Source organism: Athene noctua, chromosome 14 (genome assembly GCF_965140245.1).
Source record: "Athene noctua chromosome 14, bAthNoc1.hap1.1, whole genome shotgun sequence".
NCBI lineage: Eukaryota > Metazoa > Chordata > Aves > Strigiformes > Strigidae > Athene > Athene noctua.
This window is the reverse complement of record NC_134050.1, coordinates 7,697,832-7,717,358: the sequence shown is the minus strand read 5'-3', so window position 1 is coordinate 7,717,358 and position 19,527 is coordinate 7,697,832. Positions and strand designations below refer to the sequence as shown.

The 19,527-nt window shown below is 37.9% G+C and overlaps 1 protein-coding gene across 2 annotated transcripts in view; it reads left to right on the top strand.

The window, feature by feature from the left end:
* PRMT3 (protein arginine methyltransferase 3) overlaps positions 1 to 19,527 on the top strand; it is a 66,450-nt gene that overhangs the window by 17,015 nt on the left and 29,908 nt on the right. For both annotated transcript variants that reach the window (XR_012634519.1, XM_074917973.1), the window contains exons 9-11: positions 1,330 to 1,451; positions 6,285 to 6,384; positions 14,660 to 14,738. Coding sequence is in view for 1 of the 2 variants with exons in the window: in XM_074917973.1 (XP_074774074.1) it covers positions 1,330 to 1,451; positions 6,285 to 6,384; positions 14,660 to 14,738 (301 nt within the window). In the remaining variant the exon portion in view is untranslated. The remainder of the gene's footprint in view (positions 1 to 1,329; positions 1,452 to 6,284; positions 6,385 to 14,659; positions 14,739 to 19,527) is intronic.

Sequence of the window (19,527 nt, the reverse complement as noted above, 5' to 3'; positions counted from 1 at the left end):
TGTGTTACCTGGAGAAGAGAAGGCTCAGAGGAGATTCTTATCAGGGTGTGTAAATGCCTGGTGGTGGTGGGAGTAAAGGAGGTGGGGCCAGACTCTTGTCAGTGGGGCTCAGGGTCAGGATGGGAAGCAACAGGCACCAGTTGAACTCCAGGTAGTTGCCTTTGAAGCCAGGGAAGCACTATTTTCCTGTGAGGGCAATTGCACAGTGGCAGGGGTGGCCTTGGGAGGTTATGGAGTCTGTCCTTGGAGATGCTCAAAGCAGTTTGGACATGGTGCTGAGCAGCCTGCTCTGGTTGACCCTGCTTTGGGCAGGGGGTTGGTCTAAATGATGTCCAGAAGTCTGTTCAAATCTCAACAATTCTGTGTTTCTGTGAAAACATCTAATGTGAAACACAGCTTAAAAACCTACTGTAACACATCCAAGATTAAAAGTGCTAGTTTTTAAGCTGTTGAGAATTTTCCAGCCATTAGAAGAAACACTACTCTGATATTGAGGCCTGAACAAGGTGACTTGGTAAAATCTCTGCTTTATGAAGTTCAACCCTGGTGGCTGCTTAATTCTACTTATTAATGTATTAGATACTGTTTTCTCAAATGCTTCACGTTTTTAAACTTTTCCATATTCCTACAGTAGCTAAGATGTGAGATGTCAAAACCAAACATTTGCCTGAGTCTTGTTGCTATGTTCAGTATACTTTTTTCAAGAGTAGTGATGAAGTTCATTCTTCTTTCATGAAAACTTAGGCATGCCAGCTTCCTGGATTTTTGTTTTTGTCCTATTTTGATTATAAATAGTGTTAGAAAATATTTCCAGGTGTTAAAACTGTGCCTGTTACCATTTTGAAATTTAGTCATCTTGAGACACAGCTGTTCTGAGGCACTGTGGCCATTTCTACCACAGGATTCCTCAATAAAGTTTCTGAATAGGCTCTTATTAGAAACTGTACTTAGAATACGTTTTTTCAGTGCCTAATGCTGAATTAATTTGTTAATGATTCACTGATTAAAATTGCTCAGACGATAATTTCCTGTTTCTCCTGTTCATGTAACTATTTAGTTGTTGCCCAAATAATTGCTGTTGATTGTTTCCCATATGACTGAGTTAACCTGCAGCTGGAACTAGTCTGCCTGATTGTCTATCTGTAGCAGGGTGTGGAGTTGGAACTGCAGTTTGACTTGGGTATCTCTGAATGCAGTAGTAAAACTTGATGCTACCATTTGTTCCTTCTGTTAGAATATACTATCTCACTGATGAGCTAGAAAGACGTGTGGAAAAATCATAGCAAGGGAAGTAGGATGTCTATTTTTACCTCCATTTATTCATTTCAGGTGGTTTTGGACGTTGGCTGTGGAACTGGAATACTCTCCATGTTTGCTGCCAAAGCAGGTGCGAAGAAAGTGATTGGAGTTGACCAATCCGAAATTGTCTATCAGGCCATGGACATCATTAGGTAGGAAAAGTTCTAAGCAAAATATGTCAAATATCATGGTAAAAGGTTACTAAAACGCTGGTACTAGTTAATGATCACCTGTCACTCAGTATGTGTTTTATTGAAGTCCTTCTTTGTCCTACGAATTAACACAGGTTTGGATGTGCAGTGTTCTGGTAGGGGTATTTGAAACAGGGCTGTAAGTGAGGCAGGATGTTTCCCAGACCTTCCTCCTAATGTCAGCACAGGGCTAGTGCTGCCTTGCTGCAGAAGCACTGACTGCTCCCAGTCCATTTGCCATTCCTAAGCTTTAAATGTTGCTACTGATAAAATTGTAAATTTTTAGACAGCAAGCACAAGAGTTGAGACATGTTCCAAGAGGATGTGAGAAACTTTTCCTGACTGCCCTACTTTGAGTTAAAGAAACAGTTCTGATTTAGATAAACCCAGTAAAAGTTGTTTGAGTGTGTGTGTATAGTTGTTTCATTTTCTATTTCTATATAGGAATTTTAAATAATTATACAATTTCTAGAATTTAATTTCCTATATTACAGAAAAATGATAGAAAGTATTTATAGAAGTATAGAAATTAGAACTATAGGAATATAGACATTTTTCTATGTTGGAAATTAAACAACTTTTACTCAATTCATCTAAATGTATATATACATTTTAGATTGTAATTGTGATATTTTTAAATAAAAGCTTGTCATGCATTAATTAGTTTTAACAATTTTAGCACATGAAAAGGAGACATGTAATGTGGCTTGCTTTGACAAATAGGTTTTATAATTACATGATATTTTAGTTTTAACTTCTGGAAAACCTTTTTCTAGTAAGATTCCCTGTACATTGGTGTATTTAAGTGACTCTCTGTGAGAATAGTAAATGTCTACTACTCCGTGTTTTGTTTCTTTAGAAAACCTGCTGACCTCTGGTTTTCATGCTAATTTGAAAGGGATTACCACTGCACTGTAATATTTTCTGTAGTTTAGTGGGGGGAAGGCAAATCAACCAAGCAAAAGAAAAACTCAAAGCTAAACCCATTTTGAGAGCATGCACACAGACACATGTACATAGTCTACAAACTTGTCTCCAGGAGAGCTACAAAGATGTTGGGTGCCACGTAAACTGTCATGGAATAGTACAGGGTGGAAGGGACCCTGGGGCAGTGTGGGGAGTACATCTGGTTCAATCCTCTGTCAGAGCAGGCTCACCTCCGACAGGTGGCTCAGGCCTTGGCTGGGCAAGGTCTGAACATGCCACTTCTGTCTGAACTTCTCTGGAAAATGTGTCTTGTCTGACTAGCTTCGCTCTTCCTTTTGAAATACCAAGGTGTAACTTCCGTTGTTTCAGTTTGTGTCTGTTGCCTGTCATCCAGTCCCTGTGATACAAGAGAAGAGCTTGGCTCTGTCTTCTCTTCACCCCTCTGCTAGACAGAGGCAGACATCAGAAACCCATCCCCTAACCATCCCTTCTAAGGCTGAACAGACCCATTTCCGAGCTTCTCCCTGTATGTCATGTGCTCCAGCCCCCCATCATCATGGTGGCCCCTTCACTGGACTCGCTCTGGTATGTCAGCATCTGTCTTGTACTGGGGAGCCCACAACTGGACACGGTACAGCAGATCAGTTTTGCAAGTGTCATATTGAGGGGAAAGATCATTTTCTTGACCTGCTGCTACCCTCTTGCCTCTATGGCACAGTAGACAGTCAGCCACTTTTGCTACAAGGGCACACTGCTGGCAGGCTCAGCTAGTTCACCAGGTCCCTGTTGGGGCAGGGTGGGGAACAGCAAGCGGAGCTGATTTCTGACCAGCAGGAACCAATCCTTACTGTTTCATGGGGTTATTCCAGCCAAGGTGCAGGTCTTCCCCTTGCCTTTGCTGGACCTTTGAGGTTCCCATCAGCCCATATCTACAGCCTGATGTCCCTTGAAATAGCAGCCCTGCCTGCTAGCATATCAACTGTGTCCCCCCAATTTAGCATTATCCACAGACTTGCTGGTGGTGCATTCTGTCCCATTAGGTCACTAATGAAGGTGTTAATTAGTATCAGAACTAGCATTGAACCCTGAAGGACACCTCTGGTACCCAGCTATCAGTTAGACTTCGTATGCCTCTCAGCTCTTGAACCTCATGGTCTAGATATCAGATGGGTGCAAAGCTGGTTCATTTATCCACTCCACATTTCACTAATTTACCTATAGAGGATATTAAGGGAGACTCTTGAGTATATGTAAAAATAAAGCAATGGCATCTGAAGACATAAAAAGGATTTCCTAACATGAGGTAGGAGAAAAGTAGCTGTAGATGTGTACGCTTGATAGCTGAGGTGTATAGTTTTTTTCATTTTGATTGGTTTTGTAAGAGCAACTGTGGAAAAGAAAGTCCAGGTAGATACAGAGGAATTGGGAGTGACAATTTTTATGCAAGCTTAAGTCATACAGAAATAAGGTTGCCTAGACAGAATTTTTAGGTTAGGTAGTGCTTCACACATTGGAGATGCAACATTGCACTCTTGGATGCTGTAAAAATATTATATTAAATAAATGCCTATTTAAGAAAGTATCAAGCATTAAGTGCAACTTGGACTAAAATGTTTTTATGGCGCAAGAAATGGTTCTCTAAGAACTTTTCCCAGGAGTCCTTGACATCTTCAGGATGGTTACAAATGTGAAATAGTGTTTTGTTTCTAATGTGTTATTTTCTAATGTACTAGATGACAAACTTAGGATTGTTCATATCTGTCAACAACTGCACAAAAAGCCCTTTATGTGTTATTTATACTTAGAGGAGGATAGAAGTATCAGCCAACACATATTACCTTTGGTGAGGAGAAGGGCAGCCCTTTAAGAAAAGCAACAAATCAAAACTCTTAAACTCTTTAAGAGTGAAGAATTGCCACTTGAAGTACACAGTGAACCATCAGTAAGGCTACACATTTACAGATACCTTCTGCTATAAAAGGTTCAGTTCACATTAAAGTCTTCAGTTCACATCAAAACAATTTATGTTTGTCTGGTTAAACCTACTTTTCCTAAAGGGATAAAACTGACAAACTTGTAATGGGGTAACAAATATTTATGGGAATACTAAACAATTCTGTGTAGTTTAAAAATGACTACTGCAGCGTGCTTCCACCTGTGATTCAAATATGTGCTCAAGAGCTTTAGTCCCTCCCAGAGTTCAGGTTCGTTCCTAGCATGCTAAGTGCTAGAAACGGTGCAACCCATGTGTGTAAGTAAACTGGAATAAGTGGCCACAAACTTGAATAAATGGCCTGAGTGGCATGATTCATTCCTAGGGTTACATAGTAATTTTTAATTAAATGCTTGCCTTTTTCTTACTCAAAATAACTGCCCATAAAATTTCTAGTGCAGTGAATGACTTGATTTTTGTCACTACTCACTGTTATGCTGGAATAGAAAGTTAAAGTATACTTGGTAAATAGCATCTCAGCCTTTTTGTAGGAACAATGTGTAAACTAAGTTGCTTTGTTTGGGTTTTCTCTACCTTACAATTGCAAACAAGTATCTAATGAATTAGTCTTTTTCCTCTCTTGTAAATCAAGTCCTTGTATGTGGTCATTTAGGATCCTTAGATCTCTTTTTGTCCTTAACTGTTATGGTGGTAGCTCTTTAGCATTTTCTCACTTTGAACTTCTGCTTTTACTTCTGTTTACAGCATTAAATATGATACTAGTGATGAACTGCTACTCTTCTAACAGAAGACTGTCATGTGTAGAGTATTTAATTGATCTTTGCAACAGCCCACATGCTCAAGTAGCCCTTTGACCCCTTCCTTTCCCTCCCTTCTTTCTGATCATTCTCCCATTGTCTTTTAGATTGAATTTTTAATGTGATTACTGATCTGCACTGAAAGCCACACAGAATGTAAGAGTAAGATATCAGGATAGGGAGGGAAGGTGCAGAGATATGAACTGCAGTGGACAGATAAATTTCTTTGATGGGAATACTTTTCTCCCCTCTGTAAGAACAGCTATTGTAATAATGGTATGTTCAAGAAAGACTAATACGCTTTGCCAGGAAGAAGAATGCTGAATTTCAAGCACTTAGGTATTTAGCAATTCCACTGTTGTGCAGTTTTTGTTTCAAAAATGATTCTCACGTCACAGTACCTTCCTCCTCACACAGGATGGTTGTACCCTTACTTGCCTATGAGGTAATACCTGATTACTGCAGTTACTAAACATTGCAGATGGGTTTGGCCAAAATCACAGTGGGGAAGGTGCCTTTATTGTGGAATAACTGTAATACTGATCTAGAAATCACAGTGGGGAGGATTCCTTTAGTGTGGAATAACTGTAGTAGTGATCTAGAGGGAATGTTTGTTCTCAGTGACTTTGCAGCTAGTTTTGCTAAATAATAAAAACAAAAAAACAAGTCATGCAAAACAGCTTTGTAAGGAAGTTAATTTCCATTGCTATCCTGGTGTGATGAGGAGATTCTAATCACTATGGACTTATGCTACAGGGGTCAGAGAAGGAGAGCAGGGAACAAGCAACTCTGAGTAAAAAAGGAGTGTCATTTTAAATTGTCGTCTTCTCTATTTTCCTGATTTCTGAAAGCTTACACATTTGCATGCACAGCACACTGGAAGTATACAGATCTACTGTCTGCTATCTTTGCCTGGCACTTCTGTCTGCTGCTATTTTTGGTTGCTCAGAAGCTTTCTCTCTGAAATGTAACCAAAAAGAGGAATATTACATTTTAGTGCTTTCTTGATGAGTTAAAGTTAGTTATTGGGGGGAGGGAGAAATGCAAAATATAGACATCAGTATATCTCTCGACAGTATAAATTGGAAATATGAACTAATTTGTTGTGACTTGCAGATTAAACAAGCTTGAAAATATCATTACATTGGTCAAAGGAAGAATTGAAGAAGTTGATCTGCCTTTGGAAAAAGTGGATGTAATTATATCTGAATGGATGGTAAGGTGCATGAATATTTTAAAGACAGTTATTTTCAGGAGAAAAAATCTGTAGTCTTATTTAATTCAAAAAATTATTTTCTAAGCAAAGCTATTTTTTAACAAAGATCTGTCATGCTAGCAACAGTGTATCTGACAGTGTTGGAGAGGGGATGATGGTTGTGTGGTACTCAGATGCAGTTCTTGATCCCCCTTGTTCATGCTCTTTCAAGTCAAGGTTCTCTAAGTACAGCTGAGCTGGTTTGGGTACAGCAGTAAGTTTCTGTTATGTACTGAGTATGCAAATCTACAGCAGTACTCTACTCCTTAATAGGGTACTTCTTTTTAGGTGAAAGTAATGAAGAAATATTGTATTAGTTATTTAGCTAGATGATTCTGATGTGTAAAATACCTTCAGTTTGTGAAGACCGCTAAACACTATCCTGAGTGTGGGAAGAGCGGTGAGGGAGGGAGCATGTGCAGTGGGAGATCTGCAAATACATGTAGAGCTTGAAAACAGCGTTACTGTTCATGGCAGTTTTTTATTATGTACGTTTAAAATCAGTTATTCTTATATTAAAGATGATGGACAACAGGAGATGCAGTATACAGTGAGTAAAGGAGCCGTTTGCTGCAATCCACTGGATTTCACCCATTGGCCTGTTACCTTTATTCACATGCTGGCTGATGACTCACACAGTTGTGCTTGCTACCTGCCACTGATCCTAATAAAGAAATCTGTGTTACAAAGACCCAGTGCCAGGCTGAACTTCACAGTGACTGAATAAGTCTGTTCCTTACCAATGTGGTAGGAATCACCCCCTGTGACTTTTTGTAAACTTCCACTATTCAGTCTCCTCATATTGCAGACCTTCAGAATGTACTTGAAAGCATAGGTTTTCTTCATGCTAGTTCCCACAGTTTGGGTTAAAGAAAAATTCTTTTGCCCTTCAAACTTAAGATTAATAATGAAAACTGAATATAAGTTACTTGTTTTGGTGTTTTGTTTTCAAACTGTGGCTGTTGTACTGTATGCAAGGGCCTTCAGGAGTGAGGTCACATGTTCAGTATCAATCCATATATATCTAACTAGTGTCCAGGTGAAGGTGGAAATATATTTTTTTGGTTTACTTTTCTGAGGGTTTTTTTTGTAGTACATATTTCAGCGAGCAGGAAATCTGCAAAAGTTTTTCTTCCACTACTATAATGAACGTTATTTGAAGCATGAGATTAATTTAGTGTTGAGGTCACTAGTGTCAAGGAAGGTTTAAGCCATTGGCCTAAACTGAGGGTTTAAAAATAGTGTGTTACGGTTAGTGATTTCTGACAGTATAGTGACTTCACTAGAAATGTAATTACAGTTCTTTCAGGGAAACTTCTGATCAGTTGCCTAATATGTGCACCAAGAATAATGTTCCGAGAATCACATTTCTCATTCTGGAGCCCAAGATTTGGTTTTAAAAGCAACTTGGGCATTTAAGAGCTGAAGTCTTGTAAATCAGTGCCTCTAAGATGAAGTAGAGGATTTCAAAAAGCAGCTCCTGTAAGAAATTAAGTATTTAAAGTTCCATGTTTCCCATTTGTGTGTTAATTTACCTTTTAATGTCATAATTATATAGTCACGTGCATTTCCCTTAATTGGGTATTCTAAATATTTAGCAATGTTAGCATTTTTATAGGTTGCTGCAATACAGAGATAAAGAGGACAGTGCCCTGAAAATAAGATTGATAGTGTATGCACTGTCCAGAAAGGAACATTATGTTGCCTAGATGCAAATGAAGATTCCTTTTTGTCTGGCTTTCTTGTGTGAATTTGCTTTTTGTTTTCCTTCCTTATATGATACTGACCACTGTGAAATCTTTTGTTAATAAGTAAATGTAGTGTTTGAAAATGTTGGAAATGTGAAGTGTGAGAGCAAAAAGGAATTCAGCCCTTCAGAGAATCTCTGGGGACTAGCAGGAGAATTCCAATGGGAACAGTGTTTTTTCTTTGTAGCAAAAATATAAAAAGTTGCTGTTCTGTTTAGAAAACAAACCGCTTTTAGACTAGTAAACATCATCCCCTCTTGTGGAACCACAGCTTTGTTTTGCTTGGTATGGACCAGTACACTGTAAGCTTTTTTTAGAATCGTCTGGAGCATCAGAAAACTAAAAACAAGTGTGAAGCGACAGAATGGAGGCAAAGGAGAAAAAATACTGCATCCCTCAGGAATAGTTCTAGAACAGGCTTTCTCAGAAAGGAGGCGTCCAGAGCAGTGTATTGTAAAAGGTGCAATATTGCATTAGGAGCATCTCCAATGTAATGTTTTCTGATGATCGTTGTCTTAATTGTGTAAGTGACCTATAACTTCCACAGACTGCTTGCTGTTCCTACTTCTCTTTCATTTTTAAATTTGTTGCCTTAAAATATGAAAGAATGGGAGAAGCATCTCAAATATTGCACAGTGGGTAAGGATGTGTGTTGTGTATGTTTATATATATAGCCAGATTATATTTCAAATGTGTATTTTACCATCTTTCAAAATAATACTTTTCAGATTTAAATTCAACTGGATATGTTGTTGGTATGTTCTAGGTTGAATGATGAGCAACTGTCTTTTCAGTGGCTTTATTTAAGCCTATGAAAGAAATTAGCAGGGATCTTGCTTTTCACATAAAGACTAACTGCCTTGTTTGTGACCTCTGACATATGTGTGTTTGTTAAAATCAGACCATAAGCAGGGCATCTGTGTGATTGTGTTTGACTGAAACCACTACGTGTAAACCATGGAGAGGGGCAGTGGAAGCTGCGATGAGCTGTGAGCTGCTCTGTTGGTGTCCAGAAGGCAGATTGCTGAAGACTGGGGGCCTGTTGAACTGCTGAAGAGCCAGATGAAGCTATCTATTTAGACTTTTTCATGCTGAAGACGGCTATGCATTCCTTTTAGGAAAACATGGCTGAAGTATGCAGCCTAACACAAGGACTTCTTGCGTGCTGGGAACCAGGGGGCAAGGGAGAGCAGGTGGACTGAGGAGTGGTGGGAAAGTACTTAGGAGTTTTATACACTGTAGGCTTGCTCTCAATCAAGATCACATTTATGTTTTCTCCCCAGAGATACTCTGTTTTAAGAAACAATGATATTTTACTGTAATTTGAGTAATTTCTCATACAGTACATAAGTTTGAAATGAGAGCTCTTAGGCGAAATACTGGAGCTAGTTTTTGGTTAAATTGAATGCTTGGCAGAAAAAAATTTGCTGTCAGCATCTGAAGGTGACTGTTTCATTGCACACATAGATTTGGGTGGTGTAATTGTAAACTTCATAGGCTGCTTACTGAGAGGATGCGAGCAGAAAGAAACAAAATGTACATAATATTTTTCTGGAATGTTCTTACCCAGCTGCATCTGTGTGTAGATGTTTTTCTCTTGGTATGCTTTTACTTTCTTTCTCTAGCTAAGACTATAAAGCTGGAGGTTGAGAGTTTTATTCATTTGAAAAATGTGTGCAGTTCTTGTTCGTAAGGGGTTTTACAGTGAGAGACAATTGTCTGAGATGGTTGTCTCAAATACGGTGTCAGAGTACAGCACGTTCTCATAAATTGCTGGTTTATGCAGTGCTTTATGATACTGAATATGTAATAGAGTTTTACACAAGGTAAAACTGGGAAAGAGATGGACTCTTAAAATAAACCAAGGATAGAGTCCAGAACTCTTGTCCCTTAATTGTATCATTGCTTGGGGAGCTAATGTCTTTGTCTTCTTTTTGTGTGTGTGTGTTAGATAATTTTGAGGTGCTATCAGGTTGAGCTGTGGATAGGAGGTATTCAGCATCTGGGGAAAAGGATTAGGAAGTGAGCATGGCTGAAACACTGGAAACCATCTTTTCTCTCCTTTCTTCTTTCCTGTTTCTATGATGGATATATAGTGATGACACTTTTTTTAACAGTTACTAGTTTTTCTGTAGTCTTGATGTTCTTTATTGTTTCTATTAGTATTTGGAGGTGCATTAGTGTATAAGTGTTCTGTTTCTATAACAGTAATAATTTATAACTTTATGTAAGAATTGAGCTTCTCTTTTTTGTGTTTTTAATAATGCTGTGTAAAGTGCATACTAAGTAGCTGAATGCTTTAATTTCTTTACTGCAAAATGTTTTTTATAAAGTAATTTTTTTCCTTGCATGAAAAAAATACATTTTTTTTTTTTTTGATAGCACCAATAATGAGTATCAGTCTTCTGTTCTTCATATCTTCCCATTTGGTGTTCTCACTCATATTTGTTTAAGGACACAACAGGGTGTGCACAATTTCAAAAGTCAAGATGTGGTTTTGACGTGTGGACTTGCTCTGTCAGTACTGAATTATTTCCTTTTTTAAGGAATGTGAGAGATCAGCGTGAAGGCTGACTTAGCGTGAGGGACATGGTGCTGCAGCAAGGCATGCAGATGAGTTTACATGTTGCTGCTGCTTCTCATTTAAATGCACCACAGGTTTTGGGGGGATTTTGTCAAGTAAAAAGTAATTTTTCACAAAATTGAGTGGGCTGTGTCACTTCTGTCTTCTGTTAATGCAAGATTGCATTTTTTGTTTTAAATCAGAATCCATTGTCCAGTCTGTTTTGCATACCCTGTGTAACTTGTTTTACTCTGTATTCCAGTGGAAACCTTGTAGTTAGAAACTTCAGTTTAAGAAAATATTTTTTTTTGTATACTGAGAGAGATTTTAAAAAAGAAGTCACTCTCTAGGCCAGTTAATTGATAGCTGCCTTTCAATTCATTAAATATTCAGTTTTGTTCCTTACTGAATTGGGAGTACAGACCAGGTTAATTCATGTTACAGAGAATAATAAAATGGATCTTTGATAGAAGGCAGGGAGAGGGATCCAATGCTTATTCGAGTAGTTAAATATTTCTTCTCAGTTCTATCCTTACATGTTTTTTCTGTGGCACTAAAACTTCTGCTAATTCCTGCTGCTGTAAACCTGCTAATACCACTTCTTGAAATATATATGGCTTTCACCAGTAAGTAGAAAATATTAAATGAAGGAAACCCAAGTTCCACTAAGGTATTTGATAGGAATGGACAAGGGAGATGTACATGAAGAGGCATTTTTAGTCTGAAGTAATTTGTGTTTTAAACAAAACATTTTTCTTTAGTATTCTCCATAGATGTGTACTTTAGAATTCTGTGTTGTTCTTGTGTCTTGAGGCTTTTAAAGGCCTTTCTCTTTTTCTCCATGAAGGATATCACAATGAATACAGAAGCACTAATGTTGAAAGAACTTTTTATACTTATTTGATTGATTGATAAAATATTTTTATGCAGCTTTGAATTGAGTGCTATAGAGTATTTGAATAATAGAGGGAAATTGACAGCTTAATATCCTGCATTATTAAGTCTTGTGAGCCTTTTATAATTCTGTTAACACAAAATACAGATACAAAGGTTATATAAGAAATGTGTATCACATTCCTCTGGATTCAGATTTGTCAGTAGGCTCATGCATTTTTGATAGCTGACTTGTTGGATGGATATGGTGTAGGACAGACGTATGCTTGAATAGAGTAACCCATAGTGCTGTGCATTTCTCTTCCTGTCCAAATCTGTTTATGTGTGGTTTTGTTGTTAGCTGGAGAACCACCATTTCATTTCAGCTTTGAAAACATTAAAATAACTTCATTTTGAGAAAGCTTATTAGTAGAAAACACCTAATATGACAGCATAACATTTAAGATGTGCCATGTATTGTTTATCTTTAACAGAGAACATGTCACCTTTTATGTGTCTTAGTTTAGCCACTAGCAAGATTAAGTTATTAATATGCGACTCACAGATTTGTATCCTGGAGATCTCTTTGCAGTAATTAATTTTGAGGATGCTAATACACTCTTAAGAAAAAACAAACCCCTGAACATTCTTGGGGTGGAAGCAAAAGTGCCCCACAGCATCGTGGGGAAAAACGTCAGGTATAATTCTCTTTCCAGATGGCATCCCTACAGGTGAGGCAGCAGCCTGTGAAATTACATTCTAAATTACACTACAGATGAGCACAGCACACTGAGCAAAACGCTTTGGTAAAAGTAATAAATGACTTGATTCAGTACCATTGACGGTTTATGTAACTTACAGGAATGCTATAATGAATTGGGGGGGGAAGGTAGAACTGGGATGGGGGGAGAACCATCAGTGCCAGAGTAGAAAGGTTTGGGAAAGGGCGGTGAGAATTTCCTTGTGTTTTTCATGAGAAGGTGCGTATTCCAGCTGTATCTTGCGCTTGTTTGGCAGATGTTGTAGGTGATGGGCATTTTAGGCAGGAAGAAGTAAGTGAAGAGATGATCCGTAAAAATATCGCTTTGTAACTCACTGACTCTTGCTGGTAACTAGACTTCAGATATGTCCTTGAGGTCACATTTAACATACTGTGAAAACAACTCATTTTCAGTTAAAAGCATCTGGAAGGAATTTTTATGAAAACATTCTCTTTTTTTAAACTGCAAGAATAAGAATAAAAAAGAAAACTGGTTCTACTCTGTGCTTTTGGCTTGCTGTAGGCATAAAACCATCTCTGCCTGATGCCATTGGAGCTCCTGGCCTTGTCAACCATTTTGCAAAGCTTACTAAAAATGATATTGCTCACAAAGCAGTAGTCTTCATTCTGGGCTTATTAAGGACTTGATAAAAGTTAGGCAGTAAAGTGGAAGAACGGGCAACATTTGGAAGAAAACTGTGCAGTAGAGCACTGTTACCAGAAGAAACGGGTTGAGAAAAGGGTGTTTCCATTATTTTCAAACTATGTTCGTGTTAAGTACATATACATCATGCTTCAAGCTTCTGGTTTTCTCGTTTTGTTCTTATTTGTGAAGGCTGTAGTGTGGATGGTGATGTTTATAAGCAATTCTGAACTTGCAGTATTTCTTGTTCTAAGAGCCTTGGGCAAAATAAACATCTCCGATGGCATAAACCTGAAGTACACTTGGGTGGCTTTAGCAGTGCAGTTCCCATGCAGTGCTATCTATCTTCGGTACTGTGGCATGATGACTTCAGAAATAAAAAACTAAAAGAAAAAAATCCCTATAATTGTACAAATATGGAAGAATAGTAAAGAGGAAGGAAAAAGTCTTAGTTTTGCTTTGTTTGGTTACTGCTGACTGGGCTTATAGGACTGCAGGTCCAAAGTTGGACTTGTAGTTGTCCTTTTTTTTGTTCTTTCCTACTGGCAAGTACTGTATAAATCAAGCCATGTAGCTAAGCTGTGTTTTTAAGCAAAACAAGAATTAGGATGCTAAGTGAAAATCCAGAATGTATGGCAGTATGATTTATCTTAACTGATTTGATGTTGTAAGAATGCGTATGTGGATTAAATGTGTTACACTATTCAGTAAGAATAGGGATTGTATTCAAATTTGGAAGATAGGAAGGGTGTGAAATCAATAAATCAAGGGGAAACAAAGGGCTGTATATCTCTTAAATCTGCAGTTTACTTAAAAGTAGTTGAGAAATCGGATGTTTTAGCTAAAATGCTAATTTTATGTGATATTGCTTTTTATATCACAAATGTTTAAGGAAATTTTTTTCTGTTTCAGAAAACGGCTGACTTGCTTAAGTTATTCTAATCATCTATAGTAGTATGATTAACCTGCTATAAAATAAACCCCAACACAAAAAAACCTAGGCAAATCTAGTTCTAACCTTCTTTTATCCCGAGAATTTTTTAAGTTCAAATCCTGCTAAATGATGTAGAACATCCAGAGAACCCATGCCTCTGGTATATGATTTATTTCCAGCTGTCATAGTGAGCATTGCCTAAGATGGTACAGGGCACCAGGAGGTTGCAGATGCGAAGTAGCAAAGATGCATTCCATTTGGTGTTTCTCTGACAATAATTTTAATGTTACTTGCAGTTATAAGTGGGAAGGGATTTTCCTGGTTGTCTTTTGTTGGGTTTTTTTGTATGTTGCCTTAGAGTTATTTTCAATATATACAACTTCTCGCTTGGTTTAAGTTGAATTTGATTTCTTTTGATGTTGTAGGACTCTACAAGGTAATTATTGTTGTAGATTGGATATTTATTGCCTACAGTTTATTAATTTAGTAGGTGCTAAATAGTTGCCATTTGGGAAATTAAAGATGATAGTTTATGTAACTAAAGTTTTGAACTGACAATGCTGCTGTTGATAAATTCACTGCATGCTTGATTTTACTGAGGTGTATGGGCACATAAAGTTCTTAAACGGTGTTGATAAAGCCTATCTGTAGATTGATTAAATAGGCTACCTAAGAAGCATAATGATTTCTAAGTTCTTCCCATCTCTATCAACAGGGTTATTTCCTTCTTTTTGAGTCAATGCTGGATTCTGTCATCTATGCAAAGGACAAGTACCTGGCAGAGGGAGGCTCAGGTTGGTACGCATAATTCTTTTAATAAATTTAGCTCTGGGGGGAAGCTAAATTAACTCAGAGACTTAGAATAAGCTATGCATGAATGAGAAAGTTGCCAGTCTAAATGAAAAATGTTTCCATTAGTATGAGCTTCAAGGCATTAATTTACTGTATGGGTAATAGAAGAACATTAGATGGAGTATCAAGGTCTCAAATTAATGGTGTTTTTAAGAATAGAGGGGTTATTTATTCTTAAGTACAGTCTAAATTTTTCCTCCCTACTTCTTCCCACCCGTGTGGATGTTTGTTTTCCCCTTTCAAAATCCCAGTTTCTGCATGACTACTAACAGAGACTAGTAATTTGTATTCTGTAAGATGTGATACTGTTTGAGTAAGCTACTATGAATTAAAGGAAAAGTGCATATGATGTTTTGCTGGAGGAGGAAAGCTGTGTGGGGAGGACATGGTGTCAAACACAAGAAGCAGCATGAAATAACTAATGGAATTATATTGTTTCAGTTCAGCAGATTTATCCTGTCCTGGTGGGAATATGCCCATTTTCTTCATGGTTTGAGGGTAGGGAAGTGACAGAACAAAAAAGTTTTATTTTGAAATAGAGTTCTTTTATCCTTTTAAGTAGCTTAGATGGTGTCATCTTAAGCAGTGTTTAAATGCCTGTAAATATTTATTCCTCATGTGATGTAGCTTTCTGCATGAGTTATGCATGTGGTTTATTCCTTGTGCTTAATTCCTTTGTCAGTGTTGTATTTCATATTGACCTTTTCAATCGTAGTCACCAGTCTGGGTTTTTTTTCCCCTTTTGTGCTAACCATGCACATAGTTAGTTTCACTACACTGACTTAATGATTGGATTAATGACTGTGTAACAGTACTCGCTGCAGTGCTTGCCTTAGATTGCAGTGAGCTTTTGTATGCTACAGAGTGCAACAGAAAAAAGGGGTTTTGTGCAATTGTTCAACATTTAGTCACAAAGCAGAAGATACAAGTAAGAGATTACTGTTCGCATGTTTTAAAATATTTAGAAACCACTTGACCAACGTAACAGAATAAGAGCTGTTTTGTTTTCAGTAATGAATAGTCCAGCCAGATCCAGAACATGGTTGTGGTGTGCTCTGTATCAATATATGCTGATAGACTTACACTGCAATATAATTAAATCTAGGGACATCCCTTAAAACTATAAGAAATTGTTTTGTTTGCCTACTACTTCCAAAGCCTTCTGAAAAGGGCCAGAAATTTTTGACCTCTATGGAAACTGCCATATTATCTTATTCTTTAGCTGTATTGTTGGCAATTTGGTTGGTAATTGTTGGTGGCTTGTGCCTCCCAAAGTTTCCTTTGAGAGATAGGGTGTGCAGGTTCTGCAGTACTCAACCTTTGTGTTCTGAGAATGGTCTTGGGCCCTTATTTGACTCTTCACAAAGCATACAGGATTGTACAGTCACCAACTGGTATGGCCAGATTTTAAATGGAATGCTGTTTCTTTAGGATGCTTACAATTACTGCTCTTCTGCCAGCTTGTATAGCAGGTAAATGCCTGTGCCTGAGATGTGTGAGAAGTTGCTCAGCAAACAGCTTAGCCAGACAGACGCTTCTGCAGGCTTAGATGAATAGCAGCAGAACTGTGGGCACGTCCAAATTCAGATGAGCCGAAACTGAGAGTGTGTTCTGAGTTGAAGTCTTACCAGAGAAACTCCTGAATCTGCCATAAAGCTTAACTTTGTCTCAAGCCACTTTGCACTATTGAGCCCAAGACCATTATTACAGGGACTGTTTGAAAGCTGAAAAAAGCAATGGAAGCAGCTGCATTTTGGCCAGACTTTTTGGTGATTGAGCTGGGAATAGAATCCAAATTTCTAGATTTGTGTTCAGTCAGTCATGTCGTCGTTATTTCAATTTAGCCGACTGGCATGCTGAAGTGGGTTATGCCAAACTGTCTAGGGTGATGTGTACAGTATATTTGGGAACATAAAATTCTTGCTGCACAGGACCCATCTGTTTGTTTGTTAAAGCTGTTACTTGCTGGAGTATAGGTTTTTGCACACCCTTATGTGTGCAAAACTTGGTGGGGGTGACACAGATAAGGACAGCATCGTTCAAAACGTAATACGGTTTGCTTGTTCACATCAAAGTGGTAATGGTGTTCACTTGGAATTATTTCCGTATATCTGGAGGATTGCTGCCTTACCCTTCAGTGTCCTGAAGTTTGTGAGGCATTGCTAAGGGATAAAGGATTTCCCATCGTATTCTGTTCACCATGTGAGCTGTTACTACTGACAGATGACTTCTGGGCACTGAGTCGAGAAGGACACAGATGGTCAAAACGATGAATCTGAGAGAGCACTGAGGATTATGTGCTTTTGTCCAATCAGAATTTTGTTCAGTTCACCTGTGAGAAGGAATAATTATTAAATTATGGGCTTAATCAGAAAAAAATTACAAGTCTGTCAGGATTGCACAGGAAAGTGTTACAGGGTTGCAGAAAGAACCGAGGCTTTCCAGGGGGATCCAGGATAATGCCTGAAATGACAAATGCAATAATCAGCAGATGCTTTTAAACATTTACAGAAGTCTACAGCATTTAAATGAGTTAGGCTGGTATTTAGATAACGTGCTTATATTTCCAGTCAAACTTCAGTATAGTATGTGCTTCTGTACACGGGTGGGTTTGTAAATTTGGAACTTGATGTTTGCCTGTGCCCTGTTATGGGAACACAGATTTCATTTTGTGAAGGTCTGAAGAGGCTTTTTTTTTTTTTGTCGCTTTTTGTCAAGCTAAACTAAAATTGCTGATTAGATTAGAGCATTAGTTTTTACATTTTTACTTTTTCTTAAGCACTTTGTATAATGGATCATGAGTTCCACTGCTGATTTAAGGATTTGCTGTGTGAACAAAGAGATTTAATAAAAACTGATTATGGTCCCGCTCAGATACTTCACACTTGATAGACGTGGTAAACTTTTTGCTGTTAACAGAATGTTCCAGAAATGTAGGCTAGTCTGAGGAAGGAAGGTTATAAAGTAGTTGATCACTTCTTGCTGTGGCTTTTATTTTTGTTTGCGGTGTCTCTAGCATGCTCCTATAAGTGTATTCTGTAACTAGGGATTATAGTCTTTTTTCATCCTTGTTTTCACCATACCCGTTACATTCTACAAAGAGCATTCTCCTGAAAAATACTCCCTCAGAGGCGGTAGTCATGTTGTCCGTTTCATACTGTCTTAATTTTTGGAGCATCAGTGGTGGCTCTAGAAGGTTTGAAATGCTGGGAGGTAAAGCTGGATATAATGCAGTTGTCACACTAGTAAACAGCAACATGAAAGCTTGGAGAAATGGCAATCCATGGCTCCAGAAACTACTTGCAAGTATTCCTACCACCAGATGTTGATTTTTTTTTAATTATTTTTTTTTTATTTGTGCATGTGTGACAGTGGTCAGTTGTGCTTGGAACCAAATGATTTGTTGCACACAAGACAGCTTGAATGCCTTCCTGTTTTGATTTTCATCAACCTGCCTTGTTACTGCTGGGTTAATTGTAGGCTGTTCCTGGAGAAACCTGCTTTGAGTTCCTCATCTGCAAAGCAGGAATGATGGTAGCTTACCAATGGGATTCCAATTTAGGCTTACTGGTATTTATTATGATATTTTAAATAAAAAGTGAGAAACGTGACACTGTGTTCATATTTTGTATAAACAAGTCATTCCAGTTGTAGAGGTGGTTGCTTAATGTCTTCATATGGAAAAAAGAAAAAGCTTCTTTAGAGAAGGTTCTTCTTTATCATTAATATGTATAAGCTTATTTCCTTTAGGCTAAATCTACTATTGCTATATAGAAGGTCCAATTTCAATTTGCTGTTTCTATCTTCAGTATTTTACAAGGCAAAAAATACTGCTTTTCTGACTTACTGTGCTATACCAGCAAATTCTCCATACTCATTTTGATAAGCTAACAATTTCAAGCAGAGCTGAAGACAAAATTAATTTTACAGTTCACTAGATTTTGGGGAAGAAAAGAGAAACTTAGCTTCAGTTTTATTAACACTGCCACATTCATGTATCAACAAAAAATAAAATAAAATTAGGTGTTTATTAGTAGGCATCTTACACTGAAGCCAGGTCAAGTATTCAATGCACATGGCTTTAAAAGCTTTAAAACTCCTGAAAACAAAACATGGGAACTTCTTTGTGGAAAGAAACCTAGCTAAATAAATATAAATTGAGCTTCTCTTTGATAGTCAGCCATGTTCATAGCAGCTGTTCTCTGTGCTAAAATCGGTAGTGGATAGAGATTTCCAAGAGATTGACTGGCTTTGCTGTAGGCAGCTGTTAAAAAGGCAATGTCAGTCTTCCACTACTGTTTGGAAAAGGTGTAAACAGGTACTCGTTCTGAAGGTATTCCTGGGAGAAGGGAAAGCATGAATGGGAGGATAGTGTAAGCATGATAGCTGTCATCCTAAAACCTGGGGGGAATCAATGAGGAAGTTCTCTTATGTCTGTTGGGTCATTTCCATACTCTTCAGGTGCAGATAGAAGAGTGGTTATTCTCTTTCAGTACCCAGAAATATTGTTTTTAGGTTGTAAGGCGAGTATCAGCCAGACCTGATAAGAAACAGGAATAAAACTCCTGAGTTAAGAATATTTGCTCTTTTCTGGAAATCCGGTCATTTCACAGGGGTTTCTTGTTATTGCAAAGCCCTCACTTGAATCTCCCTTTGGGTGTCTTGTCTGCAATTATTAAATACATTTTAGGTCAGTCTCTGCATAGAAGCCAGAATAGGATCTTGCAAATT